Source organism: Balearica regulorum, chromosome 14 (assembly GCF_011004875.1).
Source record: "Balearica regulorum gibbericeps isolate bBalReg1 chromosome 14, bBalReg1.pri, whole genome shotgun sequence".
In the NCBI taxonomy this organism is placed as follows: Eukaryota; Metazoa; Chordata; class Aves; order Gruiformes; family Gruidae; genus Balearica; species Balearica regulorum.
This window is the reverse complement of record NC_046197.1, coordinates 20,863,603-20,884,332: the sequence shown is the minus strand read 5'-3', so window position 1 is coordinate 20,884,332 and position 20,730 is coordinate 20,863,603. Positions and strand designations below refer to the sequence as shown.

Sequence of the window (20,730 nt, the reverse complement as noted above, 5' to 3'; positions counted from 1 at the left end):
TAAGCTCAGCGGACGTTTTCTCGTTAGTTTAAACAGGTGTAGGAGCAGGGGTTTATGGTAATGTCAGCAACCGCTTAGCAGTTCAGCTGCCCATGCTCCACCACCGTGGGGAGTTTGCAGGGCAGGGTTTGTAATTTAATTCTTATATATTGGATGGAGAAGAAAAACTAATGTTTGTGTTTGCAGCAAGCCCCGAGCTGAATAACGCTGGGATGGAGTTACCGGGGCTCCTTCTGCCGACTGTCCCTTGGACCAAACAGAGCCCTGCTCTGGGTGCACCTGAACCCGGAGGGGACCGGAGCTCTCGGAGGGCTCGGTGGGGATAACTGTGAACTGTGCGGAGCCGTGGTGCTCCAGAGGCAGTGCTGACATCCTCCCCCAGGGCCCGCTGCGCTCGGCAGGGCGTTATCTGCGATAACGCAGTTTCAGAGGGGTGCGTGCACTGCTCTTCCTCGCCTGCCCTAGGTAGGGTGTAAGAAATGAACACCAGGGCTCACAGAGGCATCAGGGCTCGTTACTTTGTGTGCTGCTCAGCGCCCGCTTGCTTTGACTCTGTCGCGGCTTTGCCTTCCAGCCACAGGGCTGCTCGAAGCTTTGCCTGGTGCCCGCCAGCTGGGCTGCGAAAGGGGCTCTTTCAGGTTCACTGGTGACTCCAAACACATCATTTTCCAATAAAGACATGTGTGGAGTTATTGTTTCTCCTGCTGAGAAGAAAACGCGTGTTAGATGCAATGCTGCGAGGGTCTCCTGGAGTCGCCCTCGAGAGCAGTTTACGAAAGCCGGGTATCAATCAGCTCACAGATAAACTGCCCTCTTGGCTCCCGGCTAAACGAGTTTTGTCCTTCCCTTTGGAGGACCGTGGCTTCGGTGTTTGACAGTCTGGCGCAAATAACACACGGGTGCCAGGGTTAAATCTGTGCCAAGCAACTCACGGGAGCCGGTTGCAAGATTAATAGTTCTGGTGTCATTGGCAAAGGTCTCGCCCCTGAGACACCTCTCGGACCAAGGGGCAGCTCCTCTCCTCTTACACTGCTCTCCACAGCTCTTCCGTAGCCCCGTCTCTGGCTCCTCCAGCTGAAGGGCTGCTCTCATCTCCCACCTTCCATTATTTCTGTTCCTGCTTTGCTCCCCGTCTTGTAACCCTCCACCCCGCCTCTCCCTCAATGAATCTGCCTTTCCTCTGGCAAGCTCTCCCCCTCCAACACAATAAGCCAGGCTGGAAGAGGTCATCTGGTCCAGCATCCCGCTCACGGCAGATGAATTTCCCCTCCGGTTTCGCACCCACCTCCACAAACATCTGAGCTGCCGCTTTGTCACTCTCCCCTCAGCCGTACAAATATTGCTCTCAGAGACCAGGCGACAGCAGGAGAGCTATTTTTTAATGTACACAGCGTTCCCTCTCAGGTTGGGAGCGGATTTTTGATGGAAATTACACTTAGGTCCTCGCTCCCTTAATTTTGAGGGAGCAAATTGCAAATTGCAGGTGTTTTTTTCCTTTGTTAAAATGCTGCTAAGCTGAACAAGTCTTGCCCTCTTGTATTGTTGTGGATAAACAAGGAATGGATGGATGAAGTATGTAGAACAACACATCATGCCTAAAATCCACCAAATTTTCCTGGTTTTCCATTAACCTTTAATGGCTTATGTATATGCATATCTAGGCATAAAAATAAAGGGCAAAGTAGAGTGGGCAAGAAGTGAGACTTCAATGCCAGTGGTGAAGACAAGATTTACATTTTAGGAATTGTTTTTATCTTTCAGCCTAGAATCAATTCATCCCACCACAGTTCTCTACGAGAGGCATTCTGGTATCAATATTTAAAATGAAATGTTTGCAGAGTGTGCAAAAGGCGCTGAGCTGACCCGTCAGAAAGGAGCAGAGCTCAGGCGTGCCCCCTCCAGCCCATCGGTGTGTTGCTCAGGGGGGGGACGGGGACCCCCCCTGCCAGGGGAAGGTGCCCTCAGCCCTGCAGAACTGTCCCCCCCCCCCACCCCAGCTTCATTACCTGCTTTCCAACGCGTCCGAAGTGGCTTTGAGACCTGGAGTCTGGTCTGGTCTGGTTTTTAATCAGTATCCTTGAACCCAATCCCTATGCCTCCCCAAATTTAGAAATACTTTTGTTCAGATTTACATTTCTAATCTACACTTTTGATTTTTTAAGTATTATTATTTTATTTCTTATGTGACAGAAAACTCTGGTTTGTCTTGAAATTCAACTTCTGGTTCATCTGTTTGATCTAGGAGTGGGATATAGACTGATCACAGCAGAGACGATGTGTGCTGTCAGGAATAAAAAGGGAATATCTCAGTGCTCTCACTGGACAAAGAACCTTCTCCATCCCTGTGGCTGTGCCGGTGGTGGGACAGGGACCAGGGAAGAAACATGGGGATGCCAAAAAGACATCGTCATTGCTTCCATGCAGAATTCCTCCTTTATTCCACCAGCCTGTGGCTGGCCAGGTGATAGGTGTGCATGCAGCTGCTTAATAGCACGTGTTCAGCAAACAGCTTCGAAAAGACTGTCTCCCAAAACTTTAATCATCATCAAACCTGTCTGACTGACGGCGGTCACCAGCCCAGCACTGGTTCCAGCGCTGTCAGCAACACCAGGAGGATTAACCGGGGTGTAACCAACAGCCGAGGCCGGGTCGGAGCGTGCGGGGGGGGAGGAGGCGGGGGGCTGTGACAAGCAGCGGCCCCTTTCTACAGGCAAGCGCACGCCAGCGGCTTGGTGCAGGTCACGCAGACAATGCCAAATGCCTTTTTTGTCTTTGGTTGATTTTTATTTATCAATAAAACAATACTACAAAACATGGGAAACATCTGCATCAAATACAGATCTGCTGTTACTTTGCCAGTTTTTAACCTGCTGTATTTACAGAGTTCTCCCCTACAGACTTTTCGACAACAGGAGCCCAAGGGGGGGCACTGCCAGCGGGAGGATGGGCAGCACCAGCTCCTCGGCGCTCCGCAGCAGCAGCAACGGGAGTGAAAAGGCGAGCAAGAAGCGAGCACCTGCTGCTTTCTGCTCTCGCATGAGACAATCTCGCTGTCTCAGCTCCCTGCAGTAGGTTTCCTCTCTGCCCTCGGCACGGGGGGAGAGGCTGTTGCTGCAGGCTGGAGGGTGCACGGGTCTGCGTCCCGAGGGCACGGTCCCACCCGAGTCCTGCCTGACAGTGGAAGGGATCTTCTTCCTCCACTGGATACCAACGAACCAACTGCAGAGCCCCTCATTTGCTCTGGGGCACAGAAATAACTAACTCCCATTTCTGTCAAGCCCGTGGACGGTCACGCCTCACCCCCCTGAACGTCGTGTCTGGTGGGAGTTGCTCAGCTCCGGGGGCAGAAAGGGTGACACGGGTGTTGACGGCAGCCTTCCCAGCCCCGAGCTTCACCTCCGTGAGTTCAGTGATTTCGGGGGGTTAGGGGCAACGTCTGGGGAGAGGTGTCCCCTCCTCTGCCAAGGGTTTGAGCCAGCGATGAGCTGGTGCCGCCCTTCCCACCGCCACTTACCTGCGTGCTTACAGCAGCACACCGCGCGGGCACAGGCACGGCCGGACCTGCCCGGGCGCTGCTCACAGGCTGGAACGACGGCGACGCAGCCAGCGAGAAAAAGAAATATACATATGGATATATGTATTTCTCTATATAAGCTCCTTTAATTATATAGTTGTAAGGCAGTTTAAAATTATTTTCTGGTATCACCCGGTGTCAAAGGGAATCTCTCCCACTTTCCACGCACATCATACAGTGCTGCGTAGGGGAGGTAATTAAGTCCTCAGTAATTATCACGCAGGTATTCTAACCTGAACATCCATTGCTCTTTCACACCTGCCCTGACACGAAAAGAAGACAAGACCGTAGTCAGAAGTGCTAGGAATAGCAAAATTCAGCTTCCTGCCCTAGAAAACATGTGGGAAGCTGCAGAGCTGCGCCCCTGCTCAGGACAGAGGAGGGACCTGCCGAGGAGAAGACCCTGCCACCACGCCAGCGACCTCAGCTGCTCCCGATGCGTGCTCCTCCTCTGGAGACTGGAAGGATTGAGATGGAGAGTGAGACCAAACCCCAAACAGGGGGAACGTGAGGGGGGCAGAGCCAGAGCCGTGGACCAACGCCTCTGAGCATCACTTTTTCCTCCTGACTGCTGGAAGTCGCCTTCACCTCAGCAGTCAGCAAAGAAGAACAAGTCGGTTGGTTTTTTTCCACATGAAAGGGAATAAGGACAATAATATATTCCACAGCAGTTCAGCTTTTCCTAAGATTTGTTATTAGGGAGCTGGCCAGAGCCTTGCTAAGTGGCTCTCGGCTGAGCAGCACAGCGCGTGCTCGCACGGGAGGGCTGTCTGCTCACACCTTGCAGCCGAGAACCTGCAGTCATGGCACCTCTGTAACGAGGCATGGTCACTGAGCTCAGCTTCTCAGGAACCACCAAGACATAATAAAGTATTATCGTAATTAAATAAAAGTTGAAAGAAGTGCAAGAACTGGTACAGTGCTACTGCTCTGCTTGTGGTCTCTTCAGCCACCAAAGGAAAGCAAATCATTTTTACAAAACAGACTTTGATCTTAAATGGATTTCTTTAACTTTGTCTCTATTTGTCTGCCCAGGCAATGGAAATGGTCTAGGACACCTAACTGCATGTCCCAAAGGCTCGCGACGTCTTAAAGGACATTTTTCCTGGGACAGAGGAGTGTGCTTGTCCTCAGGGGTCTCAGAGGAGACAAGCTGCTCCCGAGAGCCATCGCCGTGCACCCCCCAAGCTCCACCGAAACCCCAGCGCAGGGCTTAAATCGACATATGCTAACAGAGCCGCTTAAAATATTTTCAGCAAAATGTACTGTTTTGAAAAAGCCACAGTGTATTACGAAGGCATATAGATGTTGGAAGGAGTGGGGTTGTCTTTTAATAATGGATGCTCAGGTTTGTCAGCAGGGCTGATGCTCAGACCCGCCGCCGGCCAGGGTCACTGCCGTGGGGCGAGAGTGGGTGGCCAGGACGGGGGAACAGGGTGTCAATAGGTCCCTGGAAATGAGATTGTTCAGGAATGGACGGCAAGTTGGGGAACAGGCCTGGATGGAAGAAAAAATGTGTGGAAGGGGGACATGCTGAGATGTGCAAAAATGCATACATTGCCATTCTAAATGTGAAGGATTTCAACTTTTCTTCTCAGAAGTTCTCATTTTTTCAGTTCAAAACTGACCTAATTCAAACAAAAAAAGAGCAAAAATGGGTGTAATGAGTAATTATTGATTTTGTTTTTGTTTGAAGTTAAACATTTCTTTCATTTCAGGTTAGGCAAAATGGTATTTGTAGTTTTACGTTTAAAAAAAAAAGAAAATAAAAACTTCAATTTTTTTGTTTATTCCAAACTGTGATTTAAAAAAAAAAAAAAAAAAAAAGCAAAGTCAAAGTCCATTAATCACCAAGATCTCATCCACACGCAAGTGCAGCAGCTGCACAGACATCTGGAGTCCAGCTCTTCGCAGTCCCTGGTTCATTTTACCGGCACCGGACACCTACAGCAGTTTAGACATTTGCATTAGGATACAAAAGCGTACCCAGAGAAGTAACCTGCGTCATTTCTAATAAAAACCTGGTGATAGCAGCATCACTACTTGTTAGATTTGTATGAAGACGAGTGCAGTACCGTGTGAGCTGATCTTCATCTTCACCCTCCCAGCAGCAGTGCCCAGCCTGCCCCGGCCAAACCAGCCCCAGGAGAGGACGATGCTGCTGCTCACCCAAGGAGCCAGCGATGAACTCGGGGTTTCACATCCCACCCGGGAGAAAGCAGGTAAACAGGGTCACAGACCACCGGGTTTGTTTAGAAACAGCAGCGGAACCGTCTGCCCATCTCATCGCTGCCCTTTCTCCCCGTCGTTAATTTGGGAGAAGCTCGCCCGAGAGCTGTGATGGCAGCTTGGGGACCGCAGGGCTGGCTCTGCGGGTGTTGGCGTGCTGTCACCGACGCAGAAGGCAGGCGTCTTCTGCAGAGTCATCTGCTGGGGTGGGAATCACGTAATCATCTGGCTCGTGGTCCTTCCAGCGTCGGCCGTTTGCAGGCTGCCAGCGGGGCGAGCGGGTAACAGCAGGCTGCGACTGCCGCACGGCATCACGCCTCGCCATCTGAGGAGACGCGACTTCCAGAACTGCTTTGCTTTCCATATGCTTGTGCAGATACTGTAACATCCAGATCCCTGCTCTGGTGAAGCACCATATGGGGGCAGCTCTGCAAAGGCGGATCTTTCACCTTCTCCCAGGAAGGGGCCGTCGGAAAGGGGCCTCTGAAGAACAGCCAAGTACCACGGATGAAAAATAATTATAATAATAATAATAATTAAAAAAAACCCACCCCAGGATACTCAGCCCCAGAAGTGAGCAATTGCCCGGTTTTCTGGCTCTTGCAGACCCAGCTTGCCCACAGCGATGCTTCCCGATTCGAGTGGCGTTGGTGTGCGTGCGTGGCTGGCAGAGCGATGAGCGCCGGGCCGTGTGGGGTGGCGATCTCAGCAGTACCCAGCCCCAACGGCCCCCCAGACAGCGGTGCAGAAGGGAGGAAGATATGACAATAAACCCAAAGTATGAGTCTGTCGTTCAAAGAACAGCGCTGCTGGGCGAGAGGATTGCAGACGGCTTCCTCCTGCCCCTGGCAGCCTTCCTCTCCTTCTCTCTTTGCAGCAGCTACCGGGGGGACGTAAAGCCTTCTCGGCTGGGCACCATCTGCAGACGCTGGGACCGAGAAAGGCCACAGCTGGCTGCCTCTCCACGTCCAGAAGAGATACCCTGCCTTTCCCTCTGTATCCTTCTCCTCCTGCCATGCCCTGTGTTATCTCCATTGCTGACTCAGCCACCGAGCCGTCCCTCGCCAAGGCATCTTTAAAATGGCAGAGGATAAAAGTATTTCAAAGTATTCTTGGAAATACTTTGGCAGATAACCCCTGATGCAATGATGGCTTTTCCAGAAGTATTGCTGCTGGTGACAGTACTTTCAAATCACGGCATCAGAAAATCTCTGTTCGAGAGAGGGAGGCAGAAGAATCTCACCCTACGACCACCGAACTGTTATTTTCAGCCCAACCCAGAAACAAATGAGGAAAAAACGCCTCCTCCACCTTCAAGGGAGAATAATCCCCAGCCTGCAGGGAAGTGTTTAACACGAACCGATGCTAAATCACAGTGGGTGAGAAAGCACGTATGTATCTATCTATATATCTATGTGTGTGTATATATATGACAGTTGAAGGATACCAACTTATTTATTCTTGTCTGTGCTCTTACAGTGTATATGCACTGATTTATTTGAACGGCAAGACACAAATTAGCTGCAGTTTTCAGCCACCCAATGCCACAACACTGAGAGCTGCACTTTTCACCAGCGTATTGTATAACTCCTAACCCGCACACACAAACGATTAATATGGAGTGGCTCTTTTCATTTATCGTCATCCTAAATGAAAGGTCATCTCTTCCCCCAGCAGTGACGCTGGAGCAGAAGGCAACAGCAACACCTTCGTTTGCCACCTCCGAGCCGGTATAAATAGGCATTTTTCTAGCAGTTGGACCACAGCTACCTGGCAGGTGCCATTGCATGAACGACTCCACACAGGTCACCGCTGTGACTTGTCTGGTTTTTCCCAACACATCTCTTTCTTTCACGGTGTTATTTGTACCAGGGAAATACAGCAGGCTAAAAGCTACATGACTTTTTTTTTTTTTTTTACATACCACAGTAGAAACAGTTACCGAGTTATATTTGTCAGAGTCACAGTAGTTTATGCATATTTGCTATTCACAGACTGCAGAATATTGCCAATAACCTCACTGGTGGGGACTGACAACACGGAGATACATGCATTCATGTGAGACCATAATCAATGATGTCTATACTGTATTAAGCACATTCATTTTTTTTAAACACCTTCCAGTAAAATTGATTCCTTTAAATTTGTAGTTAAAACTTTTTTTTTTTCCACAATTACGCACAAAATAACCTGTAAACAATTTGACATTACACTTATGTACAAGTGAACCACGTTGGAAAGTAGAGAGGTAATTCAGTGGGTGCCACTTAGTCTACATCAATGTGCAACAGACTGACTCAGCCTCAGCAAAGTCATCAAGTGCTCGTATGAGGTCCGAAAATGTAACATGAACAAGGCCCCGAAGAGATCACAAAATCACCAAACCGCCCTCTAAATCCGGTGTTGGCTGGGACAATATTGCACTGGCAGCACTCGCTCCTCGCACGCGGGTACCTCTGACCAGACCCACGCGCCCGGGTCGCATCGCGTCCTGCAAACGGTGGGGAAGGGGCCAGCCCCCCGCTGCCCCGCACGCCCGGCCCCGGGACGTCACGGAGGACACCCCGGTCGAAGTCCAGCGATTCCCGCTCAGCCAGCTGGGCCCTGACATCCTTCTGCTTCACATTGGTACGTTTTGTCTGGTTAATTCTGAATTCTGCTTTTTCGTGTTCGCTTTAGCATTGCTATAGTTTAAAATCTGTAATAGCATACTTATAAACTGATTTTTTTTTTTTAGCTAAGTGATATCGATGCCAAGAAAAATAAAGAATGTATTTTTATAATATAAATAATTTAAAAGTGCTTTTTTGTTCTTTCACTATTAATCTACAAAACCCCGTTGGGGCATAAACTATCCATAAGACTGGACAATTATTTTGTACCATGATACACATGGGGCCTTATGCATAAAATACTCTGAAAGTCAAGTCCACGTGCATACTCGCAATGGTGGAAAGGGCTTCAGGGCAGGGTAAGAAGCTGGAAAGTTTTCTTCAGCCCCTCTCGGGCAGGGAGAGCAGCGTGAGACATGGCTGAAGGGCTCAGTTACGTTATGGTCATTGCCAATAAAAAACCACCTCGTTTTTTCTCCTTCAGCCCACAGCATTGCAAATAAAACTGACAAATGGACTCACAAGGCTAGAATTAAAAACCCAAAACATGTCCCCCAGAGTGCTGTGAAGCGTCTATATGGTGCACGCAGATGATTTAGGGGGGAAAAAAAAAAAAAGAAGAAATCATTTGGTCCCCAGGGATCTGTGTAAACTCACACGTCCTCCCCTTGTGCGCCCCTGACGCGTTGGGTCCTGCCCAGGGGTCTGTCTCGAGGCGTCTGGGCGTCTAACAAAGCCCTTGGAAAACTGGTGCTTCTGACCGTGACAGGCGAGAGCAGGCGCGGGTCGCCGAGGCCAGCGGGGATGCACGCGGCTGCGATGGGAGCTGAGCCGAGCCCAGCCGAGCCGAGCCCAGCCAAGCCGAGCCCAGGCGCCAGCCGCGCTCGCAGCAGGACGGTGCCGGGGCACCACGTGCAGCCAGCGGCTGGGGGCGGGGTGGCCGTGTCACCCACCGGTGAGGCACTCACCCGCGGTGCGCTTGTGCAGGGCTGTGTACGCCTGCAACGCTCCGTCAGCCCAGCGTCCTAAGCCAAGCTTAAGCCAGACTACTAAACAGGGCAGGGTAACTAAAGACCGGCTATGCGAGCCCACCACCGCACAGCCAGACCTGTTCGCCACACGCAGAAGTGATGAACATCGCGAGCAATGGAAGCGGATGTGAATTTTAGTACAGCTTAATGGCTTTCTGTCATCCTCACCGACACGAGTGCCCATTTTTCTTGAGAAAAGGTGTTTTAGCAGAGTCTCAGTCCCACTGAAGTCAGCGTAAGCTTTCGAATTAGTTTCAACAGAACTTACACTTGGTCTTCGTTATGCGTGAAAAGTAGCTCAAAGCCCAGTTTGCTCCCCAGACACTTTAGAAAGGATAAAGTACCCTGTTAACTGAGTTTCATTTTGGCTGGTACCGGTAAGCGACCAAAGCTGTCCCAGGTATAGACAGGGGTTCTCTCACTGAAACAGAGTAGAATTGAGCTGAATGTTTTTAGAGCTCAAACCCCAGCTGCCTTTTAGACAATCTGTTACTCCAACCTCATTTCCCCCCACTGCCCTGCATCCTTTCTCGCCCTCATCGCCTTGTTTCAGGGGGTGAGCAGAGGGGGCTGCAGCCCACCCCCCCGCGCCGCCCCAGCCCCAGCCCCGAGGGAGGAAGGTGCCGAGCACCGACCCTATTTCCCCACTTCTGCTGGGTTTGGTCTGAGGTACCGGTTTGACACCCACCTATTGCAGGAATTTCTCCTGCCCCTTCTCACAAACGGCGAGCGGTGCCGTGCCCTGCAGACGGGGGGCACAACCTTGCCCAAAAGGCGTAAGTACACGCCTGTCGTCCCGAGGTGCGCGTAGATATCTATCTAAATGTAGTATATGCGCTTGTATATATGTATATGTACGAGTGCGTGACATTATTTTTGGGAAGGGGTCTTCCAGAGTTAACATGCACCCTCCTGCGATAAGAACAGCGGGGGTCTCAGTGCCTGTACGGGAGGACACCACCCGCGGCAGAAGGTTCGGGTGCTCTCTCCTGCCGCCCGCCAGTGAACCACGGGGCCGTCGTGGAGCAGCATTTTTAATTACCCTGGTGCCTGTCTCTGCCTGGCCGTGGTTCCTCCGCACCCTCTGCCCCCCGCCCCAGCGGCAGCCCAGCTGCCAGGGCCGGTGCTGGCAGGGTCCTGTGCCCCGCGGTGGTCCTGCGGCTGCCTGACGCTGGCAGAACAAGGTGCCCGGCGCGTGGCTCTTCGGTGGGGAGCGGTTCTCTCCGTGGGGTATCGGTGGTCCGGAGAAAAGCAGCGAGGCAAGGAGGGCGAGAAGGGGACCTCTGAACAGCAGTAAGGGGTGCTGCGCAGCATCCAGCATTTCGGCTAAGCCCCCCGGGAGGGTGGCGGGCTCCCCACCGCTGCCCCGGGGCTCCTCTGCAGCAGAGGCTGCTCCACCTCCAGCCCGCCAGTCAGCCTGGACAGCAGAACGCCTCGGAGCACAGCGCCTGCCTCCTGCACCACCACCTGAGACCATCGCTGCGTGGGGTTAGACCAGAATTAGATCCCTGCAGTGGCACGGCACAAAGTGCACACACACACACACACACGAGTGTGCACCCACACGCCTGGGCACCTGCTCTCCTCCGCTCCATCCTAAATTGTGTATCCTAGCAGATTTGGCCTGCCTGTGATTACTGAAGTTTAAGACCTTTATTTCTGTAGCACTGGAGAGTAATAACCATTTCATCTAAAACTGAAGACATGAAGGCCACATAAATCAAGCCCGTTCGGGCGCATTTCATTTGGTCTAATTTTTCTACAGTTATTAATCATCGTGCAATCCCGTGCACCCTGAACGTCAGTCTGGGAACACACACACACGCAGAGCACCTGTTCTTCCACTGTCGCACGTATTTCATAGCCCAAATATTTGTGATATTAAAAGAGACAGGGAATAATCCGGAGTGGTGGGAAGGACAAGGTTTTAGCTGCAGTCTGCTGCCAAGGAAGAGGGGTGATCCATCCTGAAATGCATGCTCAGCTGGAAATCCCGCGGGAGAGCCCTATCTGGTCCCCAGTTTTCTTTGCTTGGTGCTGGAACGGGGGGGCAAGATGCAGGAAATGTTCAGCAGGAAAAGAACAATGTTCTAAACCAACCAACAGATAACTAAGGGCAGCCAAATCTGTGGAACTTGTGCAAAACATTGATTTCCATGTGAAAATGTGCCTTTTGAGCAGGTAAGTGGAGGGCTGCACAACTACCACGCCTGAAGTCGAGTGTGAGTGAATTGCCTTAAAACCTGAACTGGTTCCAGAGCCCGATCCCACGAAGTGCTGCATTTTCTCACGGAGCCCGGCACTTCCCAGGTCCGACCCTGTATTTCCCCATCTGCACTCTGCGTTACCAACACTGCGTGCTCACGGTAAGAAACAGCACCGTCCTCGCGTGTAAAACCTCAGCGGAGATGATGCCGAGCCGCCACATCCAAGCCCTGTTCTCCAAAGATTGGGAGATGTATCGCTGGGAGGGTTCTTCCCCCTCCCTGCAGCCAGCTCATGCTTACGGATCACTCTGGACAAGTATTGCTTCCTCTTTTTTTGCTGGTAAAATTTGCATCCTCACCAATAAACACCTGCTTAACGCCTGCAGCTGAGCGACGGGTATGAACCTCTGCCTGTGTGCTCGTGCAGACCTGACGGTTCTTCTGGTGACACAAAAATGTCACAGCCAGGCGTGTGGGCGCAACGGAGCCCCGCGAGCACAAAGATACCACCTTGCTGCGACGGCACGAAGATCGACAGGAATAATCTGCGCACACTTGACATCATCTCCCATCGCAGTCTCCGAAATTTAAGAGGGGGGGAGGCCCTGGAACCTGCAGGACACTAAATAAGTCAGAATCAAAGTGCTTTGCGTTACCAGCACTATCACCTCCCATATTTTTATTTTTTTATATATATATATAAAATCTCCTTCTTCCTGTGCCTTTAGAGTACGAACAATCCATCTCAAACACTCCGGCTGGTTTGCTCTCTGCTATGGCCAAAACAGGTTAGCTGGAGCAATTCCTGTTCCCATCGCTTCCCCGGGCTCGCCTGCCCCGGCAGCCTGAGCTCACGCCCGAGCTGAGCCCCCCGCAACCAGCCCCCCGACGCTTGACCTGCTCGGGGGTTTCCTGCCCTACGCCTTTGACCACGTGCTAGCCCTCGGTTCCCGGGCGCTGCGCGGTCCTTGCTGCTGTGCTCATGCCCTGCCCGGCGGTGACAGCCTCTTGCTCCCCACAAGACCGGCCCGTTCCCCGTCCCCGAGCCCCCGGGGGGGGCTGCGGGACCCCCGCTCTGGTCAGCACAGGATCGGCCTTTCCCAGGGCTCCCCGGCCGGCGTGCGGTGGCTAACACGCGACACGGGCTGCAGTTTGCTGCTAACGTCACGCCACCAGCTGCAGACAGAACCGACACCGAGACGGGCGTCTGCAGCGGGGAGCGGGGGTACGGCCTTGCGGGGCGGCCGCCTTCTCTGGAAACGCTCCCGCTGGAGCGGCGCCGCTCCCGTCCTCCCGCACTCCATCCCCCGCCAGGCAAACGCTGCCCGTGGCTGGAGGTGGATCATTGCTTGTGCTCGTTCCCGCGCCGGGCAGGACCCGGCGCCGCTCGCCCTGCCAGCTGGGGCCACGCACGCCAGCTGAAATCAGCCGCCCTCGCCAGCACGGCCACTCCGCCTGCACCGCGCGCGACCCTGGCAGAATTCCTACGGCTTTCCGACCGGGATCATCACGCCTTTAACCCGCTGGCACCGCAGAGCCTTGACAAACACGACAAGAGGCACGGGGGGGACACACAGAGGGAACGAGATCATCAAAACCACATGGGATATTTTGCTGAGAGCAGCAGAGACCCACACGCCGTGCCCTGGTCTCCCCTGAAATGCATTTACAGTGTCTCAGAGAGGGGCGAAGAGAGAGCGCGAGCGTGGGGGAGAGACAGCAAGATGGGTTTTCTACTGTTCAACCCTCAGAGACCTGAAGAAGAAACGGAACATCCACCGACTGCTAAAAAATGCTCTTTTCTGAGAAAGTGCAGTTATAAGGAGAGAGCCAGAAAATCTTTAAGCAATATATATTGATATATATATACACACATATATATATACACAGAGATATATATACACACATATATATATATGCACATATATATATATACACATGCTTAAGGTAAACTGTCATGGCATAGCTTGTTTCTTTGAGCAGTGTACGCCCCTCCCAACAAACGCACTACACGGAGAACGCAGAAGGCATGCAGCCCACAGACACCCCGGACACTGCCTGCTCACGGGCCGTGGTCCCGCCGGCGCCAGCAGCATCCGCGCGTGAGCATCTCTTGTTGTCGCTATGGTCGTGCCCTTAAGGTATTCAGCTTGTGTAAGACTCAAGAGTTTACAAACAAAAGCGTTTGTCATTGTGCTTCCACGACTGGAAAAATATCGTTACCCTACGACTATAAATGTTAAGGTGAAATAGGCAAATTAGGCAGTACTATAGAGATGGACTTTTTTTTTTTTTTTGGTGACCTAACAAATAATTATATCGGGAATTATTTTCGTATCACTTAGAATCTTGCCCTAATGGTAATAAGGTCGTGTGCTTTCCCCACCCTGAGCCTATAGGTGGTACTTCCGCAGCAGTTCGGATTGCCAGGGATGTTTCCTTTCCGGAAACCTGTCTGGGATTTTGATTTTGAGGAAATCCTGGATACATTTCTCTAGCTCCTCCTCGATGGACAGCTTCTCCTTCACCGCTTTTTTCTTGCTGGAGTTGGACTCGCGGGAGCCGGAGGTGAGAGTCCGGAGCAGGTCGCTCTTCCTCCGGATCTCGGACTGCTGCAGCAGCTGCACCGGCCCCTTCTTGGCCGGCCGGTCCAGAGTCTGTATGTTGGGCTGGCGGGTGACGGGGCCGCAGATGACGGTCTCCTGGGGGGAGCTGGCCTCCGACTGGCTGTCGCAGCTCGACGTCGACAGCTCGTTGCACGACGTGCCGCTCTCTCCCTCCTTGTCGCCTTTGCCGTTCTTGCAGCAGCAGTCGCAGTGGGACGAGGACCACCGGGAGGGCTCACCTGCAAGAGGAACAGAGAGCGCCCCGGGGTTACTGACAGCTCCGAACCCCCCGCCCACACCCACAAACAGCCTGCTCGCCCACCGCCGGGCTCGCTGCTCCCGCCGAGACCCGCAGGAGAACTTTCTTGAACCCCAAACCGTCAGCAAAACCTCCACCCGGGCTCGAGGAGGGGCTGGTTGCCTTTAACCTTGGAGCTCCTGCATCCGCTCCGCTTGCACGCGTCCCTCAGGTCCCCCCCGCGTCCCCTGAGACATCCAACGTGTGTCTGAAAGTTTTCTGAGATCCTCAGTGAGAAACAGTCACGCGAGGATCCAGTCGGGCGTTTAACCGCAGTGAGCGGCCATCGCTTCAGGAACCCTAACTGCTTTTCGGGCTTGTAACGATTTTCAGCCTTTCCAGGCTTGGAGGGATTTGGTCTGCCCACCAACCCAAGGCCAAACCCGGAGCAGATCACACGGGGTTTTTTTCTCCCTCAAGACAAAATCCCGATGAAGTCCACAGGAATTTTGCCTGAGGAAAGACAGAGAAGCAGCAGAACGAGGACTTCAGATTTTGACATTCCCAATCCATTCCTTCAAGTTTTATCTGCACGTGGGGTTCCTTTGAAGCCAATAAACTTGCGTTATGGGCTGAGGTTACTAGTTCAAAACAGACAAACAAATGATAAAATTTTGGCTGCCAGAGGAAGGCAGCGCCCAGGGGCAGGACGTGGCAAAGCCTGCTGCCCCCTCCCAGCTCCGCAAAACGGAGTCCACCAGCTCGTCTTGGCACTGATCTTCCTGGGTTTGCACTTCATAAAGACAAGTCTGGACAGGAGGGAATAAAACTTGTTTTAGGAAGGGTCTGTCTGTGCTGGTGTGCAGAGAAGTCCGGCTGTACGGGAGGTGGCTGCGGGGACCTGGGAACGCCAGGCTGCTTAAACCCCTCGAGCCCTCCCAGACCGAGCACTCTTCTGCCTCAAAGGGCAGTACCAAACACGCCGTTAAATCCACCCTGCCTTGTTTTTCCCCTGTTAAAATCAAAGACCCATAGATTCTGCCACGATCTTCTTCACACAATTACACACAACTGCAGAGTCCTACCCCTCATTAGCAACCCCACATAACGAACCAGCGCAGGCCAAGGCCCTGCCAGGGGCTCTGCCCCAGAACAGACCACCGTAAGCACCGCGGCACGTGCCGGCGGCTCTGCTCCATGGCCGAGGGGAGAATCCAGCCCCGCTGCGGGGCATGGCACCACCACCACCACCGCTCCAGGGAGGCATCACGGCTGCCCCGTGGCTCTTCCCTGCACCCCGGGACGAGCCAGCTCACAGCAAACACCCTGCGGGAGAATCCCACCACTGCCAGGCGCGGAGCCGCCCCGTCGGTGGGTGGGTTTGCCGGCAGACGGGTTATACCAGACTCGCTCCCCCCGTCCGTCTCCTCCCAGCACCACGCGTGCTGCCACCCGGCGTGGTCCCATCAGAGGGAGCAGCGCTGCCGGGAATCATGGCTGGCACCGCAGCCTGAGGTCTACAGCAAGGTGACCCTGAGAAGGGAACGGCAGAGCCACGTCTACAGAGAGCAAAATACACAGATCCTGGGGACGGCCAGCTGGCACTCGTCTTTTTCTGGATCTTACAGGTGAGATCCTGGCAGTCACAAAGAAATTCAGCGTTGGGGGTTTTGGGCTAATCCCCAGCACGCGGCGAGCGAGCAGGGGGCTGCGGGAGGCACGCCAGCACGGGCAGCCCTCGCAGCAGCGGCGAGCCAGGGAGCCAGCATCCCTGCGTGACAGCACCACGGGACGCGCAGACACGCGGCCCTGGAAATCAGATGCTTTCCCAATGGCATGAAACAAAACAAAACAAAACAAGATGCTCTTCATGTCTAAACAAAACGTTCAGACAATACTGCTCTCACTGCTCAGAAAAATGTTCATTATTATTCTAGTCCGTAATCATCACAGTCTTTATACTTTCATTCGATTAAATATGACTATTCGTTCTTTCTTATGTAACAGATCAAACAGCATTCAGGTGACCATTGGCTACTTATGTCACTAAACATCTCTCCACAACACAAAGTATATATACAGCCGTTATAAAATTGAGAACTGGGCATCAGAATGTGCCTGGCGTCCCCAGCCTCCAGGGAGCGGCGTTTGGGAAATTGTCTTTTCCATTACTGACAGCTATAGCATCCCTGATCTCTCCAGACATCGTTTCCTCTCTGAGGCTCAATAGCGCAGCCAGCCTTGGCTGTAAGAGGGTGCAGCCAGAGCCGCCAGCCTCCGTCCCGGTGGGCAGCACCCCCAGCGTCCCCCCCAGCGTCCCCCCTGCCCCCCCAGCGCCCAACGGACGACTCGCCCGCCGCTGCGGGAGCCTGCCCCTGCATGAGGGCTCGGTCACGCGCAAAGCAGGCTTGTGGGAAACACGGCCCCTCGTCTGCGTAACCCAGCGGAGATGGGAACCCTGAATAGCACGGAATTTATTTCCTGGTTCATGTAGCACATGGTTTGATTTTTTTCTTTTTCAGCTGGAGACCTGCCCAAATGCAATAATCCGTGACAAAGGGGAAGAGCTGGCATTGATAACAACTGTTCCCTGACCAAACCACTGCAATAATCATGGATTTAAATGTCATTTGGAAGCATCCATCTTCCCACTAAAATGTAATTATCATTTCCAACTCGTGCAGATTGGTAACATTATCCAGATCAGGAAAAGCACAATTTAGCTTTGCAGCTTTGGAGCAGCAACACAGCCCTGGTCGCAGCATGAGAAGGAACCCCAGCCAGCATCGCACCCGGTGCTCCTGGGATCCAAGGGGTCCGGTTTGCTGCCACCGCTCCAGAAACAGGTCCCCACTAAAACGGGGCAAAAAAAGAAAAAAGAAAAGGGAAATGTCGCTGCCGACTTCAAACCCCCAAGCCTTGGGAGCAGGCGCTGGAGGAAGGGGGTTTGCAAGCTCCTGGCAGCAAATTGTTAAAAAGCTGCGCTGCTGAGAGTTGCTGCCCTGCTCCCCCTTTTCTCCATCTTTTTGCAACCAAAGAACACAATGCGTATAATTTGCAGAAGCGGGTGTAAAAACAAAAGTCAGGAAGGCCCTCCTCATCTCTTCCTTCCTCTTCCTTGTCAATAATGAAGGAGTCTTTCAGTCTATGAGCTGCGTGGCTAAATTTAATTTATAGACTTGCTTCAAGACCTGTTGTGTATCTTGTCTGAAAAAAGTCAATAATGGCTAAATTGAAATTTTTCATAATTTGCTGGGCTTTGACAAAGGCATTACGAACTGAGCCTCTGTAAAACCCTGATCTCACGTGCTTCTGAAAAACACGTCCCTGAGCTGTATTGATTTGCAGCTCCTTATTGCAGTTGATGTTACAGCTCGGTGAGGGGTTTCCAGCGTCGCAGGTACCGAGCACTCCCTGCCAGGGATCGCTCCGCAGCCTCTGCCCTTCCCGAGCACCGAAACGTTTATTCCAGCCAGCAACCGCCAGCGCTCGAAAGGCAAAAATGACTCGGGTGGAAGGGGAGCGGTGCGGGTGTTTCTGGCTGGCCCTGCGGAAACACGGAGACGCGGGAGGGGAGCGCGTCCGGCCGGCGGGAGGGCAGCTCCTGCGCTCCCTCTCAGTGCTTGCTCCGCACTCGCCTGTAATTACCTTTCCTCCTCCCACCTGAAGTCAGTCATTTTCCGCCGCTGCTTGTGCACGTTTAAGGATGACTGTGAATCCTAACGGAGGAAATAACACATTTGACGAGCACCACTGCTGCCACCAGCTCTTTCACGACGTGTTTTCCCTGCTCTGGATGCCAGGCTCCCCCCCAGGCACGGCCCTGGATCACAGCGCTGGGGATGCTCACCCACTCCCACCCGGGACAGTGTGCTCCCGCTGCCTTTGCTGCTTCCCCACCCCATGCTGAATCGAATGAAGTCTGAAAAATGGTGAAAAATGAGTTGAGAGGGAAAGGTTACTGCTCAGGTCAGTTCCCATTAGCGCACCGTGCAACCTCCTCCTACATCCCACCGCTGGCTCCGAGCGCCGCAGTTTTCGGTGCCTTCCTAACAGCTTCTAAGCAAATTCATAGGGACGTTCAGCTAAAGCACACCCACATCCCACAGTAACGGGACAGCCCATGAAACCCAAATCCAAGGGCTGCGCTTGCCTAGCCAAGGAACAAAACTCCAACACGCACCTCAAGTGCCCAAAGAGCCCGGACAGCGAACGCCAGACCCCGCGCATCAGACCCCTGCAGCGGTGCAGGACATTGCTGCGATCACCTAACGAAACTCTGCAAACCCGAGCTAACGTTCGGCACGCGCTCAGGTCGCAGACCCCTCCTCACTGCTGCAACTCCACAGCTACGGGGAAGAAGAAGGGGTCCAGCCCCCGTGCCCCCGCCGGAGGGGACGGACCCTGCTCAGGGATGGCGGCATGGCCGGGGGGACCCACCAGCTGCCATCAAGCACATCTAGAGGATACACTTCATTACCACAAGACAAGCCTTTTTAAAGTCAATTAAGACCTAATAGATGCTAATTTCACTTGATGAATATTCACCAATGATTGGCATACCACGGGTGAGCCGGGAGACAGAAATTCATCTCTTCACGAGGCAGAACAGCACAAGCCGGGCGAGATGTGGGTGCTGGGAACAGCCGCGGGGTTTGGAGAGGTTCCCCGGGCAGAGACCTCCCGCCGGCACCAGCGTTCGGCGAGCCGGGCCGGGCTGGCTCACTGGGACTGGGGCTTGGCAGCGGCGCTGGTGTCCCGCTGCGGATGCGCTGGGTGCGCAGAGCATCTCCGCAGGGGCTGCAGGCAGAGATCTCCAAACGCCCCCGGGGAAAGGCGAGAGCCGGGCTGAGCAGCTGCCGCAGCAGCAGGGAGAGCTAAACCCAGCGAGCTCCTTTTCGCAACCTGAACAACTGCTCTGCTCCGCAGAAAAAGAGCGGGCAAAGGTGAACAGATTTCTTTTTGATAAATACATTTTTTGACAGCTTTAAATGGTGGGGAAGTCTGTATGCACAGTTAAACGCGCTGTTCAAAACCATCCGGCCAGTCTGCCTCCAGCCTGCCCGCGCCTCGTCCCAGCGCCACGCAGGCAGAACCCCAGGGGCGCGCGGGCAGCGGGCATCGCCGGACGGGTACGTTTACTTGTAGCTGCACAATGGAGAGGGCTTAAGTTTTACGCTGAAAAGACCTTGATATAATCATTACAAGAGCAACATATCAGGCTAGCCAGAGCAGTCCATTAACAAAATCTAAATACAGAGGGAAAGCTATGGAGAAAATTGAATTGCCCTTTAGCATTTAATGAAGCAGGGGAAAAAAATAATTTTCATTAGGCTATCTTCGGATACCAGAGGAAGAAAATAAAGAAAGGTTCCAGTATTAAGCAAGAATACATGAAAAATACGTCTGTGCCAACCAAGATCAAAGTAATTACCACGCCAGGAAGTTGGCTTTGTTAGTTAAACAGGTCTGTACAACTGCCCCATCTCAACTCAAGCAAGCCGAGCTCCGTTTTGTTGCAGGTGCCCCATGAAACACGCGGGCGCAGCTGGCTAACTCACCGCTTTGCAAACCGCCCGTGCCTACGTCTGAGCCGGCCCAGCACGGGCTGCGAGAGCCTCTGCTCCCCCCCGCGCTCTGACGCGGTCCCCTCCTCGGAGTGAGGGCACGCCGGGGCGTCCCCGAGGCAGCGGACAACGCACGTGGGCAGCCCACGCCAGCCTCCGGCCCCGGCTCAGCGACGGACACCCCTCCTGCCCACAGAGGTGCCGAGGCTGGGGGTAAGGACGCACAGCGACGACGCTCTGGAGATTCTAGACGCATCACACAAGATCTAATTCTATCATTTTAAGTAACAAAATTACTGTCTGTATTACATCCATTAGTTGACATCAAAGTGAGGGAAAACGGTCAGTCTGACAGAGAGACGTGGACCAGACTCGGGAATTACAGATATCCGTATGCATGGCTGCACCGCAGCCTGTTAGAAATAAAGTCCTCAACACTATCGTTAGCAAGGAAAAAGCCCTTTGGGAATCGGGGAGACGGTTTCAGAGCTGCGCTGCCACCAGCGCGGACGGCGTGCTCGGTCCCAAGCTGCTCAAAGGTAAGAAGGAGCCGGCGTGCGTTAGCGGGCGAGCCAGGTCGGTTGCTGCCCGGTCGCTTGGCAAAGAGGGATGTAAAAGAGCCTGGGATTTAGAGAAAAAAAAGTTCCCTGCTGTTTGCCTCAGGAT

At 53.2% G+C, this 20,730-nt stretch overlaps 1 protein-coding gene across 2 annotated transcripts in view; it reads right to left on the bottom strand.

Annotated features, from left to right (window-relative positions):
- Positions 1–13,896: 13,896 nt before the first annotated feature.
- KCTD16 (potassium channel tetramerization domain containing 16) overlaps positions 13,897–20,730 on the bottom strand; it is a 73,340-nt gene continuing 66,506 nt past the window's right edge. For both annotated transcript variants that reach the window (XM_075766741.1, XM_075766742.1), the window contains exon 3: positions 13,897–14,498. In XM_075766741.1, coding sequence (XP_075622856.1) covers positions 14,047–14,498 — 452 coding nt within the window. In that variant the 3' untranslated portion in view covers positions 13,897–14,046. The remainder of the gene's footprint in view (positions 14,499–20,730) is intronic.